Here is a 25,604-nt window from a genome sequence, read left to right on the forward strand (position 1 = left end):
CTGACACACCAAGGGCAGCCATCAGCCAACATCCTACACTCGGGCAGACCAGTGGCTGATGTGAGCAATGGGTCTCCAGCAGGGAGGGACATGCGGGCAGAAGCAGAGGAACAGACAGTGACTCTCCTGTTGGCACCAGTCCCTTGCAAGCACCGACTTTGGAACAAGAGACAGAAGAGGTACCCTAAGGTAAGCAGGATCCTGCAGCGGGAATAGGACAGATTACTCAAGGCACACGGGGAACATAACACAGGAGGAGGCCAGAAAATCACGAGCAGGCCGAAAGACGTCGACTTCGGAATCCTTAACACCGACTCCTTCCAATAATACATCACTGAACAGCAGTATTACTACAGCAACTTACATTTATATAGCGTCTTTAGCATAGAAGAAAATGTCCCGAGATGCTTCAGGAAACAATGGGCACCAAGCTAAAGGAGGAGATATTAGGAGTGGTGACCAAAAGCTTGGTCCAAAATGCACTAGTACACAACATAAAGACAAAATATCGTGGGACATCATGCTAACATTCTCTATTCCTGAAGTAAAGGCACAACTTGCATCTCCTTTAATTTTGTAGTCATTGTTTTCTTCCAAAATGAATCTTTCTTTGGATAAACAGCAGTGATGAGGAATGGCTCATAATATCTGTGGAATATTCGGTTCATCTCTTTTTTATATCCACTCCTCAGACTGATTAAAACTCATGTACAAATTGAACCAGCTTTGCTAATCAGTAGTAACTGAAGTACAGGAAAACCGATTAACCTGCTAAACAAGGAGTCGTCTCTCTCAAGTTCACAATCCTTCTTCCCATTTCCAATCTGGTCACTTTCCCAAATCGGCTGCGGGAGAAGAAACTTACTGAATAACTCCAAGAATAACTACATCCGAATCTTGGTTTGTGTATTCAACACATCAGTGGGAACGTTTCTCCAATTCTGCTCACTACCTGCATCCCGAATATAGGTGGCTGCTGCCTCAGCCGAGAGCACACCAGCACAGTCCTAAGGGAAATATTCTGGAGTGGTATTTCAACAAGGACAGGTGTACGCGCACTAAGACAGACAGACACACATCGCAGCCTCTTCAACTCGCTGCAATTCCTCCAGAGACTCCCACCAGTCACATCAAGAGCTGGTGTTAAGGTCGCGAATCGTTGCCTTGCCTCGAATTCCTTCGTTTTCTCTGTTATGCGGTTAGCTCACATTGAAGGGCAAGTCTGATCAGGTGAGGCTGACACCAATTTACCGGTGCTGTCTGCTCGTCAATGTCCTATACCACCCGTGACACCCATAGCCTCGCAGGAATCAGAAGGTAAGTCAGGCAGATGGTTTCTAATGAATGCTGTTACCAAGCGACTTTTGTTGTCGCCCAGAGCAATAACAGGCCTCTGCCAAGCCATGACACATCAACATACAAATGTCCTCATCCAGTCTGCATATCAGATCAGCAAATCAGCAGCTGCTGTCACAGATACTCAACCACACCCAAGAGCATTACTGAAGGACTCAGAATCCCCTATTCTCTTCATTGCTTTAGGTTCAAAGCAGCTGGGTGACAACTGTCGCGCATGAATGTTGTAACACCAATAATGTGTCCATCACTCACAGTCTGGCCATGTAAACATCTTGTTCATTTTGACATATTGTTCATTTCTTTTGGACAAAAAAGACAAGTTTCCAGATCACTCATCACACCCTTTACACTGGCAAAGTCGTCGTCTCTGCCTATTGCATTCTGTATTCGTCCACAATGAAATGGAGAAGGACAGGCCTGGAAGTGATTCTCCCTCTGTCTCCTCCTCCTCTTCTTCATGGGGAGGCAGCTCCTCTCTTCTCTGTGCCCATCTTCAATAGCACAGCTGATACTTGACAACTATGTGGGGAAATGTGGGTGGGCACTGACATCCGAGGCCTGCGTTATCATCACTCCCCGCTCCACCCCCACCCACCAGTAAATGGGACACAATCACACTGTATAGGAAAGTCACAGTTTGGATCCTGCTCTGTATTGTTAGTTGATCTCACATAGGGCAGTAGTGGGGTTGTTATCACTGACGTCAGTGTTCTGGAACCAGGAAAGGCAAAATTAGCCAGGGTTAGCCCTCCTTGGGGTAATTTTCTGATAGTCACTAATTTTACTGAAAAGGTAGATGGGAGTATACAGATGGTTTCCCTGCTTTATGCCCATGTCTACTACAATTAACAAAAGGAGGAAAACAAGCTTCTTGATCACTAGCCACTTACTCCTGCTGTAAAGTGTCTGAGTGAGGACCGAAGTGGAGAAAACGAGAAAGAGCAATAACCCCGGTCTGTGCAGGATCTCGGACGGTTTAGCTACTAAACAGTCCGGCCACGTACGTAATTTCCTGATGCAGTTTCCATTTCCTTGGATTCTTGCACACTAAGAACACAATGAGTCACAGCAATTCACCCTTACCATCCCAGCAACAGCCTTCCTCAGCTGTTGGTCCAAGTTGCCCCTTGTGGCAGCTTTGCTTTGTCTCGTCCTCTATAAAGCAGGCAAGAACCAGCAGGGCAAAACTGGTCTATTTTTCAGCCATCACAGCAGAACGCAGTCCCACTCCTGGTTAACTGCTCAATCATCTCAGTGTGGTCGGTGGGACGCTGCTGCCCACCATCCCTTCTGCCTCCAAACCAAGAGTCACTGGACCTCAAAAGGTAATTCACTTAGGGTTGCCAACTCTGGTTGGATGTATTCCTGGAGTTATCGCCACATGGCCCTCCTGCTCCCACCATTGGTCACATAGAAACATAGAAGATAGGAGCAGGAGTAGGCCATTCAGCCCCTCGAGCCTGTTCCACCATTTAATGAGATCATGGCTGATCATCCAAATTCAGTACCCTGTCCCTGCTTTCTCCCCATATCCCTTGATCCCTTTAGCCTTAAGAAATATATCTAACTCCTTCTTGAATATATTTAATGAATTGGCCTCAACGGCCTTCTGTGGTAGAGAATTCCACAGGTTCACCACTCTCTAGGTGAAGAAATTCCTCCTCATCTCAGTCCTAAATGGCTTACCCCTTATCCTTAGACTGTGACTCCTGGTCCTGGACTCCCCCACCATCAGGAACCTTCTTCCAGCATCTAGTCCTGTTAGAATTTTATAAGTTTCAATGAGATCCCCTCTCATTCTTTTAAACTCTAGCGAATACAAGCCCAATCGACCCAGTCTCTCTTCATAAGTCATTCCTGCCATCCCAGGTATCAGTCTGGTGAATCTTTGCTGCACTCCCTCCATGGCAAGAACATCCTTCCTCAGATAAGGCGGCCAAAACTGCACACAATACTCAAGGTGTGGTCTCACCCCTGTACAACTGCAGCAAGACATCACCCGACACAACCATCCTCACGGCACATCACCTTCCCACGCCAATTGGAGAGTGAACATACTCTATTATCCGATTGGATAATACTTGACCGTCAGTCAAACCGCCTTTTCTTCCCCATCTACAATATTTTTTAAACTAAATAAATGAAAAAGTGTTCAAAGAAAAAGTTTTTAAAAATGCCCAATGATTTTTCTCCAGGGATGCTGGCAGCAGTGTCCAAGGAGATTAATCTTCAATTCCTGGAGACTCCAGCACAATCCCGGAGGGTTGGCGACCCTTAATTCACTGCATGAAGCACTTTGAGATAATTCAGCTTGTAAGGTGTTAGATAAATGGCACGGTTACTACGCTTGGGCAGAAAATCAGACGATGTTACTGTATGAAATGTTACCGACTGAAAAACACTGAACCTAAAATTAACAGCTCTCTGAATGGGCCTATCGTTAAATCACGTGGAGCTGTCCCTTCTGTTCAAGGTACTGCTGACTGTCGTGGAGTCGACAGTAACTACAGGCTGTTGACATAATCACAGTAATCAACGTGGCACTGACCAAACAGCAACTCATCCATAAAATGTCTTAAGAGTCCAATTAAACTGCGCACTACGGCAGTTTGTTTACTCAGCAAACAGAGTCTATTTAAAAAGAGTCTCTATGAACTACAGCAAACAGAACTCATGGCCAAAACTGCAGCAATGGCTCCCGATAAAAGTAGGATTATTCCTCCAGTAAAAAGCAGGGAGTGGAAGCCATTTAGATAATACAAATGATGTGCATAAAATCAATGCCAGTCACTTACAGCAGTGCGGTCTCCAGGCTTGATTCACGGGAGAATTAGCCAATCACCTCCATTCTGGCCGGGAATAATGCTGTCACTACATGCAGCCGAGAGTGTAATGACTTGATGTGCATGGTTATGTTGGATGAATTTAAGTGCTACTATTAGAATGTAGCTATTCGGAGATTCCTGTGCTGTATGCAGTGGGGTCAAACATACTTCAATTCTCCCTTTGACACATACTGTTCTGGCTGCATGGAGTTGACGCATGTTTGACCCCAGGGCCTGCTGATTCTTTTACTGGCCAGGTCTTTTATTTCCACTGCACACATCACAGGAATCTCAGAATAGCTACATTCTAATATTAGCATGCAAATTTATCCAACATGACCATGCACATCAAGTCATTACACTCTCTAATGCCTTGTCTAATCAAGCACACTTGTATTACTGTAGCCTAAGTGCGGCTAAGTACTAGAAATACGACATAGATGGATACGATAGCTGAATCAAGCTGTTGCATTGATATCAAAGCTGAAGTGATTTATGAACATCAGCGGAACAGGAGATTATAAACTACAGACTGTGAACTAGTTTGTCATTTATTCGAGCAGGTAATTTATAGTTTCTGTTCCTAAAATAGGATTTTTAAGAGGCTTTGTGAGTTAAATGTAAAGGAAATGAGGACTTGTAGGTAAATGGGATCATGATGCTGTATTACCAGGACTTGTGCTCTAACTGATTATGGGAATATTCGCAATTCACGATACATTATAATATATATATATATATTGGCCCGGGTTTTGCAGTCGGCGGCGTAATTAAGGATTATGCCACCGGCATCCAAATGGAATGCACACTTACCTGATGGGAACCCTCCTTCGAGAACTTGCTGGCAGACGCTGTGTAGTAGAGGGCCATGTAGTGGCCCCCGGATCCCAGGGCTGCAGCGCGTGCGGAGGCGTACATGGGATCACGTGAGCCGGTGCTCCAATCAGCAAACAGAAAGGCCCTCATTCACCCACAGTCTCACTCACAAGCCAATCAAATTTTTATCGTGGGAAATTGCTTATCTGTAAATGCCTGCAACATTCAAGTAAAATGCAGCAACTTTCTATTCGCATCTAAAATTAAAATAGAGGATTTATGCCAGGCTACAGTGGAATATTATTTTGTATATATTATTGAAAATTATTGGAAGAGTTATCTACTCCGATGGGGGCTGAAGCTAAGTTTGAAAGACTGCCTTGTAGTTTAAGCTTTTAATATTAATGATATACTGTACTTGGATTTCCAAAAGGTTATCTCCTTATGCTGTGCTAATAGGGAGCTGTGCCTCTTTGCATCAGCTATAAAATTTTCAGGGGTAATTCCTGGGCAGTTGGTGGGCAATTAGCCCAATCTGTACTTGACAGATTGTAAGTTCGGGATTTAGCGCATGTGGAAATCCCAAACTTGCGGTCTATTTCAAAGGAGGTATTTCAGCATACTCAGAGTACGTTGTCATACCGACTGCAAAATCCATTATTATATAGGTGCTTACGTACATTACAACATTTGGTGACTCCCTCTGTACAATATCACTGCCGTGTGACTCACTCTGTACAATATCGCTGCCGTGTGACTCTCTCTGTACAATATCACTGCCGTGTGACTCACTCTGTACAATATCACTGCCGTGTGACTCACTCTGTACAATATCACTGCCGTGTGACTCTCTCTGTACAATATCACTGCCGTGTGACTCACTCTGTACAATATCACTGCCCTGTGACTCACTTTGTACAATATCACTGCCGTGTGACTCACTCTGTATAATATCACTGCCCTGTGACTCTCTCTGTACAATATCGCTGCTGTGTGACTCACTTTGTACAATATCACTGCCCTGTGACTCACTCTGTACAATATCACTGCCGCGTGACTCACTGTACAATATCACTGCCGTGTGACTCACTGTACAATATCACTGCCGTGTGACTCACTGTACAATATCGCTGCCGTGTGACTCACTGTACAATATCACTGCCGTGTGACTCTCTCTGTACAATATCACTGCTGTGTGGCTCACTTTGTACAATATCACTGCCCTGTGACTCACTCTGTACAATATCACTGCCGTGTGACTCACTCTGTACAATATCACTGCCGTGTGACTCACTCTGTACAATATCGCTGCCCTGTGACTCTCTCTGTACAATATCACTGCCCTGTGACTCACTCTGTACAATATCACTGCCCTGTGACTCACTCTGTACAATATCACTGCCGTGTGACTCACTCTGTACAATATCACTGCCCTGTGACTCTCTCTGTACAATATCACTGCCCTGTGACTCACTCTGTACAATATCACTGCCCTGTGACTCACTCTGTACAATATCACTGCCGTGTGACTCACTCTGTACAATATCGCTGCCGTGTGACTCACTCTGTACAATATCACTGCCCTGTGACTCACTCTGTACAATATCACTGCCCTGTGACTCACACTGTACAATATCACTGCCGTGTGACTCACTCTGTACAATATCGCTGCCGTGTGACTCTCTCTGTACAATATCACTGCCCTGTGACTCACTCTGTACAATATCACTGCCCTGTGACTCACTCTGTACAATATCGCTGCCGTGTGACTCACTGTACAATATCGCTGCCGTGTGACTCACTCTGTACAATATCACTGCCCTGTGACTCTCTCTGTACAATATCACTGCCCTGTGACTCACTCTGTACAATATCACTGCCCTGTGACTCACTCTGTACAATATCACTGCCGCGTGACTCACTGTACAATATCGCTGCCGTGTGACTCACTGTACAATATCACTGCCGTGTGACTCACTGTACAATATCGCTGCCGTGTGACTCACTGTACAATATCACTGCCGTGTGACTCTCTCTGTACAATATCACTGCTGTGTGGCTCACTTTGTACAATATCACTGCCCTGTGACTCACTCTGTACAATATCACTGCCGTGTGACTCACTCTGTACAATATCACTGCCGTGTGACTCACTCTGTACAATATCGCTGCCCTGTGACTCTCTCTGTACAATATCACTGCCCTGTGACTCACTCTGTACAATATCACTGCCCTGTGACTCACTCTGTACAATATCACTGCCGTGTGACTCACTCTGTACAATATCACTGCCCTGTGACTCTCTCTGTACAATATCACTGCCCTGTGACTCACTCTGTACAATATCACTGCCCTGTGACTCACTCTGTACAATATCACTGCCGTGTGACTCACTCTGTACAATATCGCTGCCGTGTGACTCACTCTGTACAATATCACTGCCCTGTGACTCACTCTGTACAATATCACTGCCCTGTGACTCACACTGTACAATATCACTGCCGTGTGACTCACTCTGTACAATATCGCTGCCGTGTGACTCTCTCTGTACAATATCACTGCCCTGTGACTCACTCTGTACAATATCACTGCCCTGTGACTCACTCTGTACAATATCGCTGCCGTGTGACTCACTGTACAATATCGCTGCCGTGTGACTCACTCTGTACAATATCACTGCCCTGTGACTCTCTCTGTACAATATCACTGCCCTGTGACTCACTCTGTACAATATCACTGCCCTGTGACTCACTCTGTACAATATCACTGCCGTGTGACTCACTCTGTACAATATCGCTGCCGTGTGACTCACTCTGTACAATATCACTGCCCTGTGACTCACTCTGTACAATATCACTGCCCTGTGACTCACACTGTACAATATCACTGCCGTGTGACTCACTCTGTACAATATCGCTGCCGTGTGACTCACTCTGTACAATATCACTGCCCTGTGACTCACTCTGTACAATATCACTGCCGTGTGACTCACTCTGTACAATATCGCTGCCGTGTGACTCACTCTGTACAATATCACTGCCCTGTGACTCACTCTGTACAATATCACTGCCGTGTGACTCACTCTGTACAATATCGCTGCCGTGTGACTCACTCTGTACAATATCGCTGCCGTGTGACTCACTCTGTACAATATCGCTGCCGTGTGACTCACTCTGTACAATATCGCTGCCCTGTGACTCACACTGTACAATATCACTGCCGTGTGACTCACTCTGTACAATATCACTGCCCTGTGACTCACTCTGTACAATATCACTGCCGTGTGACTCACTCTGTACAATATCACTGCCGTGTGACTCACTCTGTACAATATCGCTGCCCTGTGACTCACACTGTACAATATCACTGCCGTGTGACTCACTCTGTACAATATCACTGCCGTGTGACTCACTCTGTACAATATCACTGCCGTGTGACTCACTCTGTACAATATCACTGCCGTGTGACTCACTCTGTACAATATCACTGCCGTGTGACTCACTCTGTACAATATCGCTGCCGTGTGACTCACTCTGTACAATATCACTGCCGTGTGACTCACTCTGTACAATATCGCTGCCGTGTGACTCACTCTGTACAATATCACTGCCGTGTGACTCACTCTGTACAATATCGCTGCCGTGTGACTCACTCTGTACAATATCGCTGCCGTGTGACTCACTCTGTACAATATCACTGCCGTGTGACTCACTCTGTACAATATCGCTGCCGTGTGACTCACTCTGTACAATATCGCTGCCGTGTGACTCACTCTGTACAATATCGCTGCCCTGTGACTCACTCTGTACAATATCGCTGCCATGTGACTCACTCTGTACAATATCGCTGCCGTGTTAGTCTTGTGGTAGTATCAGAGGAACCTCCTGACCATTTTAATCTGAACAGTTTTCAAACAGGGGATTTCTGTGATTTCATTAAAACAGGAGGGAGTTCCTCCATTCTGAATGTTATTAAGTATGAGCTTTGAAGCTGTAATACATTCAAGGATCAGATGAATGATACCAGTTTCATTCTCGTACTCATTTCATCACTCAATGTTACTGCAAATAAAATCCGCCTGAAGCGCTAATCACTTGCTGTGTTCAAGCAGGTTTAGTGTTCAATTTTTAAATGTCAAAGCTGCTTTGTATTGAACGTGGTATTTTTATAGCTGCTCACTACAGGAACTGCTGAGGTTGGTTTAATGCTCAGATCTGAGGTTCTGGGAAGGATTCTTGGCTGTGGTAGTGAAAGCCTCTGTGGGCATCGGTGCAGCACTCGGGAAGAAGCAAAGACCAGCTCGCACTAAAACCAAAGCAAAACACTGCGGATGCTGAAAATCTGAAATGTTTCCATCTGCTGAAAGATGACGTCGTTTATCTCTCCACAGATGCTGCCTGACCTGCTGAGTGTTTTCTACCGTTTTCTGTTTTTATACCCGCTCGCACTTCGCTTTCTCTAAGCCATTAAACGCAGGATTAAAGCGGGGGACAGGAAAAAGAAAACTTTAGCCTTTCAGTATTCCTTTTATCAGGATCATTTATTTCACATTGAGTTGTCATCCACAGAATTATGAATTTAACAGGATTACCTATAGAACAAATTCGCAGTGGCAGATGATCGCAGAAGAGCTGAGGGGACATGGGAGTCATGCTCAGTCAGACTTGAATTTATATAATGCCATTAACATAGAGAAGAAGGTCCTCAGCATAATTAGACAAATACTGAGCCATAGAAGGAGATATTAGGAGGTGACTAAAAGCTTGGTCAAAGCAGTGAGTTTTAAGGAGGGTCTTAAAGTGAGGTGGCACGGTGAGGGGTTTGGAGGGAATTCCAGAGTGTCGGGCCTAGCCGGCTAAAGGCACATCCGCAAACTGTGGGGCAAAGGGAGCGGGATGCACTGGAGGCCAGAGTCGGAGGAACGCAGAGTTTTTAAAAGAGGATTGTGGGAGGTTAGAGAGATAGGGAAAGACGAGGCCATGAAGGGATGAAGTAGATAGTAGCTCAGGGTCAAATAGGATGATAAGATTGTGAACAGACTGGTTCAACTTGAGAAAGTGGCTGGGGAGGGAGATAGAATCAGTGGCGAGGTTGCGGAGTTTGTGACGGGGACTGAAGGCAATGGCTTCAGTCTTCCCAATGTTTACTGAAGGAAATTGCGGCTCATTCCAGTCTGGTTGTTGGACAGGTAGTCTGACAACACGGAGGCAGTGGAGGGGTCGAGAGGTGGTGGAGCAGGATGTTGTCATCAGTGTACATATGGAAAGTGTCTTTGGATGATGTCACCAAGCAGTAGCACGTAGATAAGGAAGAAGCCAAGGATAGATCTTTGGAGAACTCCAGAGGTAATGGTACAAGGGCAGGAAGAGAAGCCACTGCTGGAGATGCTCACAGAGGATGTCATTTGTGACTTTGGTTAGGGCTGTTTCAGAGCTGCGGAAGGGGCAGAAGTCTGATTGGAGCCATTCTAACTCGGAGTTGTGGGAAAGATGGGCACGGATTTGGGAGGCGACAACACGTTCAATGGCTTTGGAGAGGAAAGGGAGGTAGGAGAAGGGCGGCAGTTTGCAAGGACAGAGGGGGTCAAGGGTGTTTTTTTTAATTTTTTTTTTTAAGGAGGGTGCTGATGACAGATTTGAAAAGGACAGGGATGGGATGGAACCATTTACAATGTCAGCTAGCATGGAGGTCAGGAAGGGAAGTTGAATGGTCAGCCCCATGGTCAAGGGAGCATGGGCAAGATGAGCTTGAAGAGGGCATGAGAGGAGATAGGAGAGAAACGAGCGAAAGACATGACTTTGGGGCTAGGGCGGGGAGGAGCCTTGCGGGAGGTTTGGTTTGATGGGCAAAGGGAAGTGTGGGGTGCAGCAGAGGAAATCAAGCACTAGATTCGAATTGCACTTATTTTGTCTCAGGTTTTTATCCCTTTTGCACTCCATCGCATGATAGACACTGATGATGATGAATAATGCTGCAAAATACAGTTCTTTCCAGAAGGGCACACTTTGGTAACACTGCTGCCTCAATTTTGCTGTGATATTTGGCTCTAATAAGCATGGCCATTATAAATGGTGGTACAGGTGGCATTTTCGCTAATAATGGATGAGTTGATACATCATGTTCTGTCCACTATAAGTGCTGCTTAATATTCCCATCACTGACTTTTGACCAATTGTACAATCAGTACCGAGAGTATCAGCTGCAGTGTCCAGTTTGTCTTGATACATAAAATGCTTTTTGGGTTTCTACATTAGATATTTTCGCAGGATTAGCAACACCAGCCACTCCTGTAAGCGGTCCCCTCCATGTCCCCTACGATCCAGAATGTAACATTTCTTGCCCAATATTTAACTAAACAATATAGTGAGATCTAGGGATTACAACAGAGATATCCTTACTCTGTACACTGGTTACTGGATGTTTCATGTGCCACCATATAATTCTGTTCCCTTTGGAAAACGGATTGAGTAGACAGTCCATCAGACCAAGACTATGGCTCTAAACCAACCAATGGTTTAATTATATAAAATCATTAGTACCGTCCCCACCACTTACACTGTTCACGCTTATTAGGGACAGTTGTCTATATCGGGCAAATGGTGCTAACCATTTACCGTTACCATAGGAATCAATTACAAAGTCAATTATAACATATTAAGGAGGCCAACTATTTTGGGCAATTCAATAATACTTCCTTTGTACTTACCAATTTACTCTGCTGATTTCAGGCAAAGTCGGTCTTTAAGCAGTTTCAATCCGCTATTCACACCTTGTTAAAGTGCGATTACTTTAGTGATGAGATTCTGGATGCAGCTGCTAACATTTAGAGGCAGTTGCGAAGTGAAGACTTCCTTTTTTTCTCCAATATGTTGGTTAGAATCATACAGCACAGAAGGAGGCCATTCGGCCCATCATGCCAGTGCCTTTTTGAAAGAGCTATCTAATTAGTCCCACTCCCCTGCTCTTTCCCCAGAGCCCTGTAATTTTCTCCCCTTCAAGTACTTATCCAATTCCCTTTTGAAAGTTACTGTTGAATCTGCTTCCACCGCCCTTTCAGGCAGTGCATTCTACATCATAACAATTCGCTGCGTAAAGAAAATTCTCCTCATCTCCCCTCTGGGTCTTTTGCCAATTATCCGAAGTCTGTGTCCTCTGATTACCGACCTTCCTGCCAATGGAAACAGTTTCTTCTTATTTACTCCATCGAAACCCTTCATGATTTTGAATGCCTCTATTAAATCTCCCCTTAACCTTCTCTGCTCTAGGAAGAACAATCCCAGCTTCTCCACGTAACTGGAATTAAACAGTAGAAGGTCACTGAAAGTTGTGCTCCATACTGGGAGTGGTGCAGCAGTTATCACAGTAACGGACTACAAATCCATGTACTTGATTTGAGTGCTTGATGCTAATGCCTCCAGTGTTAGCATCAAGCAGTTAGTTAGTAGACTAGCGTTCCTTTGCCCACTATTTATATTCCTTACCTGGATGAACACATAACACTTTACATACAATTAACAGCACAGAAACAGACTATTCAGCCCAACCAGTCTATGCCAGTGTTTATGCTCCACACGAGCCTCCTCCATTTACTTCATCTCACCCTATCGACATATCCCTCGATTCCTTTCTCCCTCGCGCACTTATCTAGCTTTCCCTTCAATGTATCTATGCTATTTGGCTCAACTTATGATCGAAAATTGTTTGCTGATCTACTTCAGTTACAGAATGCTCTAATCACAACACTGAGTCTCAATAAACTCATTGGCCCTGGAATTCCATAGGGATTCTCCTGGTCACCCGATGTAACTTCGGCAGAACCCCAGGAGAAACGGCATCAATGGTCAATTTTCAGCCGTTTACACGGTTTCTCCAGCAATTTCACTAGTTTCCCGCTTGAGTTACAGCTGGAGATCGGGAGAATCCCCAGAGAATTTGAGGGCCATAAACTCAGGAAGCCCTTAATTGTTTGCCTAACCTGAGAATTATAGCTAACTATGACATTTCAGAACTGATGGAAATAATGAACCAGATTTTACTACAACCACAATAACATGCTTAACAAAATCCTCCCACTGTTTAAATAATTCTTTATCAAGCCTGCATGTGATGTGGTGTAATATTTGTCATACGATGTCAACAGTCTTGATCACATATGTTTTGTTGCTGGTGCAGGCAATCCGATTGATGCAGTAAGAATTACAGAAGACATTTGCTACGAAGCAGTGTCTGGGAAGCAGCAATAAAGGATTTTTATAAGACAACGACCCATAAATGCAGAGATTGTAAAGGTTAACGTTTAAATTAATGGCGTTTACAATAGCCACCCTGCTAATTACTGTATAAAACAAGACATTAAATTATTTGTGGATGTGGCCATAATTTAACGACCCATTTACAATCATCTATGAGAGCCAACAGCTACAAATCTGAGAACTGATTATCAAGGAAGATTGTAGAATCGGGAAGTGGGGTCTGGCAAAGGTACTGGAGTTTGTCACATTGTGAGGGAAGCCCCGTGTGGCTGGGCCTTACCTTTTGGGCCTACTCCTGGGCCTTGCTAAAACAGCAATTTATAGGTCCAGGATGGATGGACGGGGTCGCTTTGGCTGCCTTCTCTTCCGTGGTCTTGTTCGTGCCCGGGTGGTCATGGAGAGGGAGCATGCAGTGTCCACTGGTACCCTCGAGGCCTTTCTCGACCGGTGGGCACCGCAGGGTATAGAGGGGTAATCGAGACTTAGTCACATTATGATTTAATTATCATTTGTGTAAGGTCACTGTATTTATTATGATTGTTTGTTTGTCGTATTTGTGGTACCTTAGGGCACTTGCCTTAATGATTTCTGTTCCCATCTGGTGGCAATTCAACGTCACCCTTACAGGCTTAACAACCAAGGCTTACCTTTACTAGTGCTGGAAACCTCTGTGGAGCTGGATGGCAGTGCGGGTGCTCCACGGCAGGCGCGCTCCAGACTGTTGTGCTGCTTGGCTAGTTGCTCGATAGTCTCCTCGAGACGGATGCGCTGCTCACGTTCGTACTGCAAAGCTCGCTGCCATTTGCGACTATGCGTCTCTGCTAACTCCAGAAAGTCACGGCATGCCTAGGGACAGCAAGCGCCAGAAATCAGGAACGGAGCAGCAAAGAGGGTAAATTCTGCACACCCTTCAACCCCCCGAACCCCCGCCAACTCCCCCCAGCTACTGGAGAGGATTCACGCACAGCCAACAAACATCGGAAGACTACGGACATACTGCCCACGGTTTTCTGTTCATTGACTGCAACGGATGGACAATCACAGGCAATATGTGCCCGCAATTTGTCACTGACGCTGTGTGCATGTGAGACTGTACTGGCAGCCAGGGTTCTTGGCACATGTACTCTACTGTACTTTCACGTACGCATGCATACAAGCACACATATAGACACATACCCGTCTCTCTATTATACACATGTTTATATACTTCGTAACCCAACATGGCTCAGAACCAGTTTCACAAAGAATAACCATCAGTTAGAGAGAGCATAATACAGAGGTACAATGATACGCACAGAGAACAATACACAATTGCGTTGGAATTGCACAGGGGCGCTGCCGGTCTCCCGCCATATCTTTCCCAGGAGGTCAGCGAAATTCCTAAAGAAAAGGTGTAAATGTTTCCTTAGGGGTTCCACCAGTCTATCACTGAGGTTACAGTGGGAGATCGGGAGAACCTCTGCGAGCTGCAAGGCCCAGACACAGTGAGTTTCATTTATTTCTTCTCAGGATGTGGGCAACACCGGCAAGGCTGCATTTACTGCCCATCCCCTAGTTGCCCTGAGAAGATAGTGAGACACCTACTCCTTGAACCGCTGTGGTCCTTGTGGTGATGCTGCTCCCAAAATGCTGCTCGATGGGGAATTTCAAGATATTGGTCTGTTGGCGAGAAGGAACGGTGATCTATGTCCAAGTCAGAGTTTTCTTAAAACTCGCTTCCGACCAAACTTCTGGTCACATCCTCCTAATGTGTCCTTCTTTGGCTGAGCGGCCATTTTTGTCACAATTCACCCCTGTGAAGCATCTTGGGACATTTTTCTATGTTAAAAGGTGGCGCTGGGTGACAGCAGCCTACATGTAGGTGGTGACCTCAAGTCTGCAGATGATGGCCTAGAAATTGGGTTGGGGCGCCAAAGTGGCGCAAAAGTCGCCTGAGCGCAGGATTTAGCGCAGCGATCGGAGTGATACCGATCGCCAGAAATTCAGTTTCAGTGCCCCTCGAGGGAGACGGGGCGAGGCTCGAGGCGCTCCGCGTCCCTCTTAGGGCGCTGAAACTGACTATCGCAGCACAACGTGCCGCAGCGCCACACGCTGCGGCACGGCACGCTGCGGTACTGCAGGCCTTCCTCCCACTGTTAAGGGGGAGGTGCCTGCAACAGCGCGATCCCCGCTCGCGAGTGCTGGCAAATGAGCCCGGCACCAAGGAGAAGTGCCGGGCTCTCGGGAAACAGCCAGCAATGCCGCGGGGGGGGGGTTAGGAGGCTGGGGACGGAGGTGCTGGCAGGCGGCCGCAGAAAAAGCGGCCGCCCCGCACCTCCACCTTAACTTGCGCCGTTGCCGGCACAGTAAGGCCCCGTGAACCGGGCGCGGGTAGCGAACGGCGCAACTGCGCTGTTCACTACCAAATATCGCAAACGGGGCACGAATGGGGCGCTGCGCACACCGATGACATCATCGGTGGCGGCGCAGCGCAACAGGCTAACGCCACCATTAGCGCCCCTCCTGAATATCGCGGGAGGCGCAGCCAGTGGTGCTACAGCCACTGCCTGCCTCTTTAGGCGCTAACAGGTGGCGCTACTCACCCAATTTCTCCCCCGATGTCACCAAGGGGGGGACATGTAGATGAGGAAGAGGAGGAGGCCAAAGATTGTCAGAACGAAGCCATCACCAATACTGTTGACTCCTCACTCTGCACATTTGTGCATTTCACTGGCTTGAAATGTCGCAGTATATGAAGAGAAAAACAGCCCATCAAAGGCTGCTGATGTTCTGTCACGAGCTGCCACCAGCAAACCGAATAAGTACTGCACTAAAATTAAGAAGCACAGATCTGAAGAGGCCTGGGGCATGAGGCAGACTACCTCTTACAGTCACTTTCTGCTCTGATTTTTTATTGGACTCTAAAAGCCTCAATTACCCTCACTCTAACAGGACATAAGTGGAATTAAGTTTCTTGCCCATGTAATTTGAGAAAATGTTTCTTCTCTCTTTCTTATCCAAAATAGCAAGCAATGTCACTGGAAGATAGAAAACCGTCTACAGTTAACTCATTCGCACTCTCTCCCCACTGTTTCCTCTTGTTCATGCCCTGGCGCATCTAAAACAGCAGAAAGAAAGAACTTGCATTTTTATAGCGCCTTTCACATCCCCAGGACGCCCTAAAGCGCTTTACAGCCAATGATTATCTTTTGAAATGCAGTCACTGTTGTTAGACAGCCTATTCATGCGCAGCAAGATCTCACAAACAGGATTGAGGTAAATATCCAATTCATCGGTTTTTGATGGGGCTAATGTTGGTTAGACATCAGAACTCCTTGCAGTTCTTTTCCTGGAGTTTCCCCTATTTTTTCCTGCCATTTCCCTGGAGTCTCCCCTATCTCCTCCCACCCTTTCCTTGGTGGTTCCCTTCTGCACCCAGACGATAAAGCTGAGACTGGGAACTTGCTCTGCGCACAATCACTTGTGTGAATCTACTTTCAACTATTCTGAAGAAATACTTTGAGACACAATCACCTCACCTTCGTTTGCCCTCAGGAAAGCACATAGAATTTTTCTTTACGTTGCATCTTTGTTCCTCATCCATGAATCACTACAGCTGGATAGAAACAATCAACCAAAGCCTCAATCAAATGAAATTCTTTCACCACCCTCAGTTTTCCAAGATATACTGTTCACTTGCTTTTCCTTGGGTATCCCTGCTCCCAGGCTTCTGCCCAAACCACTGTGAAACCAGCCACTAGGAGGTAGGAGAGAACAGATCATACAGGTAACGCGACATCTAGCACTTTCACACATTGGGACAGCTGTGATCAGTAATTCTACAGGCCACGAATCAGGGCGAGAAGAGCAGGTACTGCAAGGCACAGCGTCAGCCCTTCACGGCCAAGTTAAACTACGAGCCAAAGCCAAGTTACACGTTACAGTGGGAGGCGATGTGCTTTCAATTTAAATTCTCAAAACCGATGCCAGCGATAGAGTCAGTACACAATCCAAATGGCAGTAGTTTTTAATCACGTCCCGTAGTGTGGGTGAAACTACTCCATAAGTAGACAGGGTGATCTTCCCCTATGAAAAGGACCATGATCTTTTACACACCAATCATCCATATCAAAGGCCTAAAATGGAGCGGGTTCACCATAAAGAAGCATCTACAAGAACACCCACCATTTTGTTTAAAGGGTTGGGTACTTTCAAAGTGGTTCAGATCAGAGGCCTGATTTGGAGCAGTGTGCATTCCTGACTCTAGGGTGTACAAGACAATACCGTGCAACTGGTGACACCCAGAACCACTGGAAGCTCCAAGAGGATTGAGTGCAGAACTTGGGCTTTGGTCCCAACCAGACTGAACTGAGCAAATTACTGGACCAATCCTAGTCATGGATCCAAAGGTCATTACCAGGATCCAATCCATGAAATTGAAAGGCAGTCCAGAGGGATATCTTTGGGAGCAATTGTCAAGAAAGACAGTTTAGACAGAATTGCTCAGTGATCCTTAATAGTTCTTCAAAGTGGAATCTGTTCTGTCTTTACTATCATGTTATTTCTGTTGTATAATAATACTTTAAAAATCTTCTATAATGAAGGCACTCTTCCTTCAGGCATCTTTCGGACATTAGGATTGGGGGTGGGAGGGGGCTCAGATGTGTTAACATTAGCTAGCAGTCCGCCACACAAAACAGCTTGAAAACCACTGGTGTAGCTGACAGCAACAAAACACATGAATAATGTATATGGCAGGGTGATTGGTGGAGCAACACAAAGCCCTTTGATTCCCTCCCCCCCCCCCCGGTAATTAATGTTACCGCTCACACACAGCCCCCGTGCAGTGAAAGTACAAACAGTTAATTTTATTTTTGGGATGTGCCAATTTGCTGCTCTCGCTCTCCTCTCTGTCTGCAAGATGGTCTCAGTGCTTTCAGCTCATGGCTTCACAATTTTTGCCCTTGGCAGGAGCATATTATTCTGGTTAATAGTCAGCCTTGGATCGGTGTGCTTGGTCTTAGCTCTGTGCTGATTTTGTTTTACTGTTTGATTCGTACAAAGGGCTGAATCAGCCAACATTTCCACTGCTGATCCCCACCCCATGTTAGAAAATGTGTGAATGCAAGGTGAGTGAGCTTGGCTGTGATGCGCCTTTGGTCAAATAGTGGTCCATGCTGGTTATTCACTATTTTATATATAAACTCCCTGAATCCCTCAATTAGATTTCATTCTGTAACTCCCTGGTGGTCAACCATCATTACACACATAGACACTCTGAACCACTTGGTTAGATATCGGCCTGAAATTCACAGACGAGGGATCCATTATTCCACATCTGAACTCGCTGAACCCCTCAATTAGATTCCAACCAGGAACTCACTCTTAATTACCTATTATTTCCTATAGATCACAACATTCGGAAATATCCCATTCACAACCTTTAACATAGAAACATAGAAGATAGGAGCAGGAGTAGGCCATTCGGCCCCTCGAGCCTGCTCCGCCATTCAATGCGATCATGGCTGATCATCCAAAGTCAGTACCTGCTTTCTCCCCATAACCCTTGATCCCTTTAGCCTTAAGAAATATATCCAACTCCTTCTTGAATATATTTAATGAACTGGCCTCCACCGCCTTCTGTGGTAGAGAGTTCCACAGGTTCACCACTCTCTGGGTGAAGAAATTCCTCCTCATTTCTGTCCTAAATGGCCTACCCTTTATCCTTAGACTGTGTCCCCTGGTTCTGGACTCCCCGACCATTGGGAACATCCTTCCTGCATCTAGTCTGTCCAGTCCTGTCAGAATTTTATAAGTTTCAATGAGATCACCTCTCATTCTTCTAAGCTCCAGCGAGTACAAGTCCAATCGACCCAAGCTCTCCCCATACGTCATTCCTGCCATCCCAGGTATCAGTCTGGTGAATCTTCGTTGAACTCCTTCCATGGCAAGAACATCCTTCCTCAGATGCCCCTATATATAAAACCCCAAATCCCATTTACCTTTCTCTGACCTTTTCTATCTGCACTCCCATTTGTAAAGATCTATGTATCTACATCCCTCTCCATTCCTCCTCTCATAAGAATCTTACCACTTATGGTATACTTCCTCTCACTGTTCTTTATTGTAAAATGTATTACTTAACAGTGTTCTGCATTGAACAGCATCTGCCATCTACCTGTCCACTCTGTTAACCTATGTCCTTCTTTAATCTCCTATATTGTTCTTTGCCATGCCTCCTAATTTCAACATTATTCCTCTTGTACCGCCATCTAAATCATTTGTAGTAAATGGAAAACAAAAGAGGTCCCAGAGCAGATTGCTGGGGCACATCACATATTTAATAATTCGTTAGAAAAAGGTGTAGTGCCAGAGGACTGGCGGATAGCTAACGTAATCCCTATATTTAAGAAGGGAGATAGAACATGTCCAGGGAACGATAGACCAGTCAGCCTAACATCGGTGGTAGGAAAATTAATGGAATCCCTACTAAAGGAGAAAATCGAAGAACATCTAGAAATCAAAAACATAGTACAGTAAACTCTTGTTTAAACGGCACTTAATCATCCGGAATTCTTTAATAACCGGCAAAATTCAGGAGTAGGTTTTGAGGCTTCCACCCCAGAATGAATGGGGCAGTAGTGTCCCGAAAATGGTGGGGAATGGCTTACCACTTGTTCCCGCCATCGCTGTGGGCGCGGCAATCTTCCCCACACGGTATCAGCTGGCCGTCCAGCCAAAGAAGAACCCAAAGGTATGTTTTACGGTATATTTGTGGCTGTGTAACCGGGGTTCTCGTACCTTTTGCCGTATAACCATGGCTTCTGCACCTCTGGTTGTGTAACCGGGACTCCTGCACATGTGGCCGTGTAACCGCGGCTCCTGCACAAGTGGCCGTGTAACCGGGGCTCCTGTGCCTGTGGCCGTGTAACCGGGGACTCCTGGATCTGTGGCCGTGTAACCGGGACTCCTGGATCTGTGGCCGTGTAACCAGGACTCCTGGATCTGTGGCCGTGTAACCGGGGCTCCTGTACTTGTGGCTGTGTAACCGGGGCTCCTGTGCCTGTGGCCGTGTAACCGGGGACTCCTGGATCTGTGGCCGTGTAACAGGGACTCCTGGATCTGTGGCCGTGTAACCGGGACTCCTGGATCTGTGGCCATGCAACCGGGACTCCTGGATCTGTGGCCGTGTAACAGGGACTCCTGGATCTGTGGCCGTGTAACAGGGACTCCTGGATCTGTGGCCGTGTAACCGGGGCTCTCATACCTTGGGCCATTGTCACTCCATGTCCCTTCTTCTGGTCTGAGGTCGACCGATATATAAATTGCCTCGGTAGGTATACCTCTCCATTATCCAGAACTTTTAATCAACCGGCACCATCCCGGTCCCGTAGGTGCCGGATACGAAAGAGTTTATTATAATGAATTCCAGCATGGATTTCAAAAGGGAAAGTTTTTTGAAGAGGTAACAGAGAGAGTAGACAATGGTAATGCAGAGGATGTAATTTATCTAGATTTTTAAAAAGGCCTTCGATAAGGTACCCCATAATAGACTGATGAACAAGGTCAGAGATTGCGGAGTCAGGGGACAAGTAGCAGAATGGATAGCTAGCTGGCTTCAAGACAGAAAGCAGAGAGTGGGAGTAAAGGGTAGCTATTCAGAGTGGCAGAAGGTGGGTAGTGGTGTTCCACAAGGATCAGTGCTGGGACCACTGTTGTTCACAATTTATATTAACGATTTAGACTTTGGAATCAAAAATACAATTTCTAAATTTGAGGATGACACCAAATTGGGGGAGATAGTCAATACTGAGGAGGACTGCAACAAATTACAGGAGGACATTAATAAACTTGCAGAATGGGCATATAATTGGCAAATGAAGTTCAACACAGATAAATGTGAGGTATTACATTTTGATAGGAAGAATAGGGAGGTCACTTATCACTTGGAGGGTGCGAGTCTAGGTGGGGTACTGTCAACATGTACAATACCGGAACAATATTAGTGCAAGGCAACCTCGACAACTTTGCAACGGCCTTCAATACACTGAAAGGAATAACAGAGAGGAAGGAACAGCCCCAGAGTGGCTAACAGGGGAAAAGCGACCCGCACTCCCCCCAACATTGACAACTTACCAGGAGGAAATCAGCCTGGTCAGGAGGTGAACGAGCCACACAGTTCAAACCAGACACTAACCCCGGGGACCCACAGCCACATGATACAACTGACAAACCCCAGCATAACTACCAGGGAGGAAGCCACACATAGTCCCCCTACCAATTCCAGCTCACCAAGAGAAGAGCAGCATAGCCAGGAAGTGAGTGATCCTTCCAGGGTCGACCAGACACATACCCCGGGATCACACAGCCAGATACAACTAAAAGATAAATTTAATCAATTAGAGATAGAGATGGCTAAACTTAGAGAGGAGGTCCTTAAAATGAATCACGAACAAAAGCAAGAGAGGGAGAGACACAAGAGAGAGCTGAATCTACTTGAGAACCAGGTGAATCTACTTGGGAATCGGGTGAAAGAGCTGCAGGAAAAAGAAGAGAGCCATAGAGGAGAGATAACACCATTAGACCAGCAACCAGAGGCTAGAGATAAGACAAGACAGAGCCCGACGGAACGGCTGCACTCCCACACGGAACAACAGCAGCAGACACACAATACAAGGGGTGCCACACAGACCGACCAGCATACTGAATCTCAATCTTCCCCCACCACCGTGGAACCACAAGCGAGCCGCTCACAAAAGGAACGCACACACCAGACACCCCAGCCCAACACACACACTATGAGTCCAGGCGAAAGCCACCAGACAGTAAACACAAACAAGGCTGACATCGTAATACTCAGACTCAAATGGGAAATTTCTATGGGAGAAAAAGCTCTTCCCTAGAAGTAAAGTAGAAAAGATCTGGTGCCCAACAACAGACAGAGCCATGGGATGGCTGACCAAAACCCGATTAGGCTCCCCCCAACACATAATAATACACACGGGCACAAATGACCTAAAGGCCCAACAGAAAGAGGTAGCAACATCGCTCAGAGCAGTGATTAGGAAGGCAAGCAGTACATTTCCAAACACTAGAATCACTGTTTCCACAATATTGCCGAGAACAGACTTCAACAACAACACAATTCATGAGATAAATGCCAGCATAGCAAGAGACTGCGAATCAAAACACAACGTGCACCTGGCCCAACACCCCACCCTCGATGAGGAATGTCTTTACGACCACGTCCACATCCAAAGGAAAAGAATATCGATCTTTGCTAAAGCCCTGAATGACGTCGCTTTTAACCGGGTCCATACCCAGACTCCAAGAGGACCCCCCCCCCCCCCGACCACCAGAGATCAGCGGGGTACATATCAGGACCACTACAAAGACCACCACCACACCAACCGAGACCAGAGAGGATCCCCTTGCAAAACAACAATATCAGACCTGCACCACTCCTGTCCCACAGGGGAACAGGACCGCTCCCAGCCAAACAGAGGGAGAGATGCACAGGACGTACGCAATACCTCAGAGACAATCCATTAAGAGACAATAAGCAGATGTGCAGCAGCATCTACTTCTGCCTTATGGATCAAGGACTAATTAATAGAAAGAACTGTAACCAAATAGTATTAACTTTTATAGACAACTGAGATGATCTTTTTTTCCCACACTTAGACACGACAAACACGTACCACTCTTTAACCTATCATAGTAAAAGATCAAACTTAACATGAAATCCTTATATATTTCGACCTGGAATATTCAAGGTCTACGCTCTTCGGTGCTCGACGTGAAGAGTAGGACCCCAGAGTTCATAGATGAAACTAAAGATCTAGATATTATCATTTTACAGGAAACTTGGTATAAAAGGAAAAGGACACACTGGCTGTCCCCAAGGGTACACTGAGCTGGTGGTCCCCTCCAATAAATTACCAAGAGTAACCCAAGGCAGAGACTCCGGAGGCATACTGATTTGGTTTAAAACAGAACTTAAGAATTACATCAAATTTATAAAAAAGGGCGAAAACCACATGTGGCTCAAAATTGAAAGGGAGATTATCTCTAACACCCAAGATGTTTACATTTGCGCACTTTATATCCCCCCAATGGATTCCCCGTACTTTAAAGAGGACACCTTCTCCAACATAGAGGGGGAAATTATCCAATACCAGGCCCAGGGGAACAAGTTGATCTGTGGGGACCTCAATTCAAGAACGGGCGAAGAACCAGACTTCACCAATAATCAGGGAAACAATTACGTATTCGGGAATAACCACTTTGATATCCCTTCCCTTCCATACAGGCATAACTGCGACAACCAGACAAATACCAACGGAAAACAGCTCCTACAGCTCTGTCGAAGCCTGGGTCTGTACATTGTCAATGGTAGGTTCATGGGAGACCTCCTAGGAAGATCGACCTATTGCTCACCTCTTGGCTGCAGCACAGTAGACTATATGATTACAGATTTGGACCCATCCTCTTTCAGAGCATTCACAGTCAAACCACAAACAACACTGTCAGATCACAGTCAAATTACTATGTATCTCAAAAAGACAGAAACAAACATAGAAACACAACCCAGTAAACTGTACAACACCAAAAAATCGTACAGATGGGCCAAAAACGACACGGAAAAATACCAGAAAACAATTAGCAATGCATCAGCTCAAGCTCTCTTGGACACCTTTCTGGATAACATATACACTCACAATAAAGAAGGCGTAAACCGGGCAGTAAATAACCTAAACAATATTTTTGATAATTTGGCAACAAGTGCAAACTTGAAAGCTCGCAAGAACAAACCCAAAACAAAAAACTATGAAAAATGGTTTGACCCAGATTGCCATAACATGAGGAAAAAACTTAGAAAAATATCAAACCAAAAACACAGACATCCAGAAAACGAGGAATTACGCCTTACTTATTGTCAGACACTAACACAATACAGAAACACACTCAGAACCAAAAAAGAGCAATATATTAAGAATACACTCAGCTCCATGGAGGAATCCATTGATTCCAATTGTTTCTGGGACAACTACACAAAAAACAACACGACGAATTGGCCATTCAAAATGGGGACACATGGGAAAACCACTTTGAAAAATTATACCGGAAAAACACACTAAGGCCAGAGCAACACCAACTTTGCAAAAAACTGGAAAAGCTAGAAATGGCCATAAAGGATAACCAAAACCCGCTAGACTCCATAATAACAGAAAAAGAACTTTCTGAAAAACTCAAGGACCTGCGACCAGGAAAAGCTTGCGGGACAGACGGCATACTAAACGAGATGATTAAACACACAGACGACAAAATGAAACTGGCTATCCTAAAACTCTTCAACTTGGTTCTGAGTGTCGGTTACTTCCCTGATATATGGAACAAAGGACTCATAACGCCCATATACAAAAGTGGGGACAAAGTCGACCCAAATAACTATCGAGGCATCTGTGTAAACAGTAACCTGGGGAAGGTATTCTGTAGCATCATAAACAAAAGACTTATAAACTTCCTTGAGGAGCACAATGTCTTGAGTAAAAGCCAAATTGGATTCCTGCCAAACTACAGAACATCAGATCATATCTTCACCCTACAGACCCTAATTGACAAACATGTTCACAATAACAAAAGCAAAATCTACGCATGCTTTATAGATTTCCAGAAGGCTTTCGACTCCATCTGGCATGACGGTTTATTCCTGAAACTTATCGAAAGCGGGGTAGGGGGAAAAACATATGATGTAATTAAATCAATGTATACAAACAACAAATGTGCAGTTAAAATTGGAGACAAACAAAATACTTCCCACAGGGGCGGGGGGTGACGCAGGGCTCGCCAATCTCACCGACACTCTTTAATATTTACATAAATGAATTGGCAAAACTACTTGAACAATCTACAGCACCGGGCCTCACCCTATATGAATCCAAGGTTAAATTCCTCCTCTATGCAGACGACCTGGTTCTGCTGTCACCAACTAAGGAGGGTCTACAGCAGAACCTGGATCTGCTGGAGTCGTACTGCCAGACTTGGGCCCTGACAATAAATCCCCAAAAAACCAAAGTCCTTGTGTTCCAGCAAAGATCCAGACATCAGGGACCCAAAATAAATTTCACACTAGGAACAACCAAAATTGAACAAACCACTAACTACACATACTTGGGCTTAAAAATCAGTTCTACGGGAAACTTCAAACTGGCTGTGAATGAACTGAAAGAGAAAGCAAGAAGGGCTTTCTATGCCATTAAAAAATCAATCCAAATAGAAATCCCAATTAGCATTTGGCTAAAAATTTTCAAATCAGTAATTAAACCAATTGCACTCTATGGCAGTGAGGTATGGGGACCGCTAACACAAC

General features: G+C 45.5%; 1 protein-coding gene across 6 annotated transcripts in view; it reads right to left on the reverse strand.

Moving 5' to 3' along the window:
• Positions 1-25,604, reverse strand: part of LOC147104527 (oxysterol-binding protein 2-like) — a 461,946-nt gene that overhangs the window by 79,218 nt on the left and 357,124 nt on the right. For all 6 annotated transcript variants that reach the window (XM_085961904.1, XM_085961902.1, XM_085961900.1 and 3 more), the window contains one exon: positions 13,900-14,098. In XM_085961904.1, coding sequence (XP_085818030.1) covers positions 13,900-14,098 — 199 coding nt within the window. The remainder of the gene's footprint in view (positions 1-13,899; positions 14,099-25,604) is intronic.

The sequence above is a fragment of the Somniosus microcephalus genome, chromosome 19 (genome assembly GCF_052327205.1).
Source record: "Somniosus microcephalus isolate GS21.2 chromosome 19, FLI_Smic_1.0, whole genome shotgun sequence".
In the NCBI taxonomy this organism is placed as follows: Eukaryota; Metazoa; Chordata; class Chondrichthyes; order Squaliformes; family Somniosidae; genus Somniosus; species Somniosus microcephalus.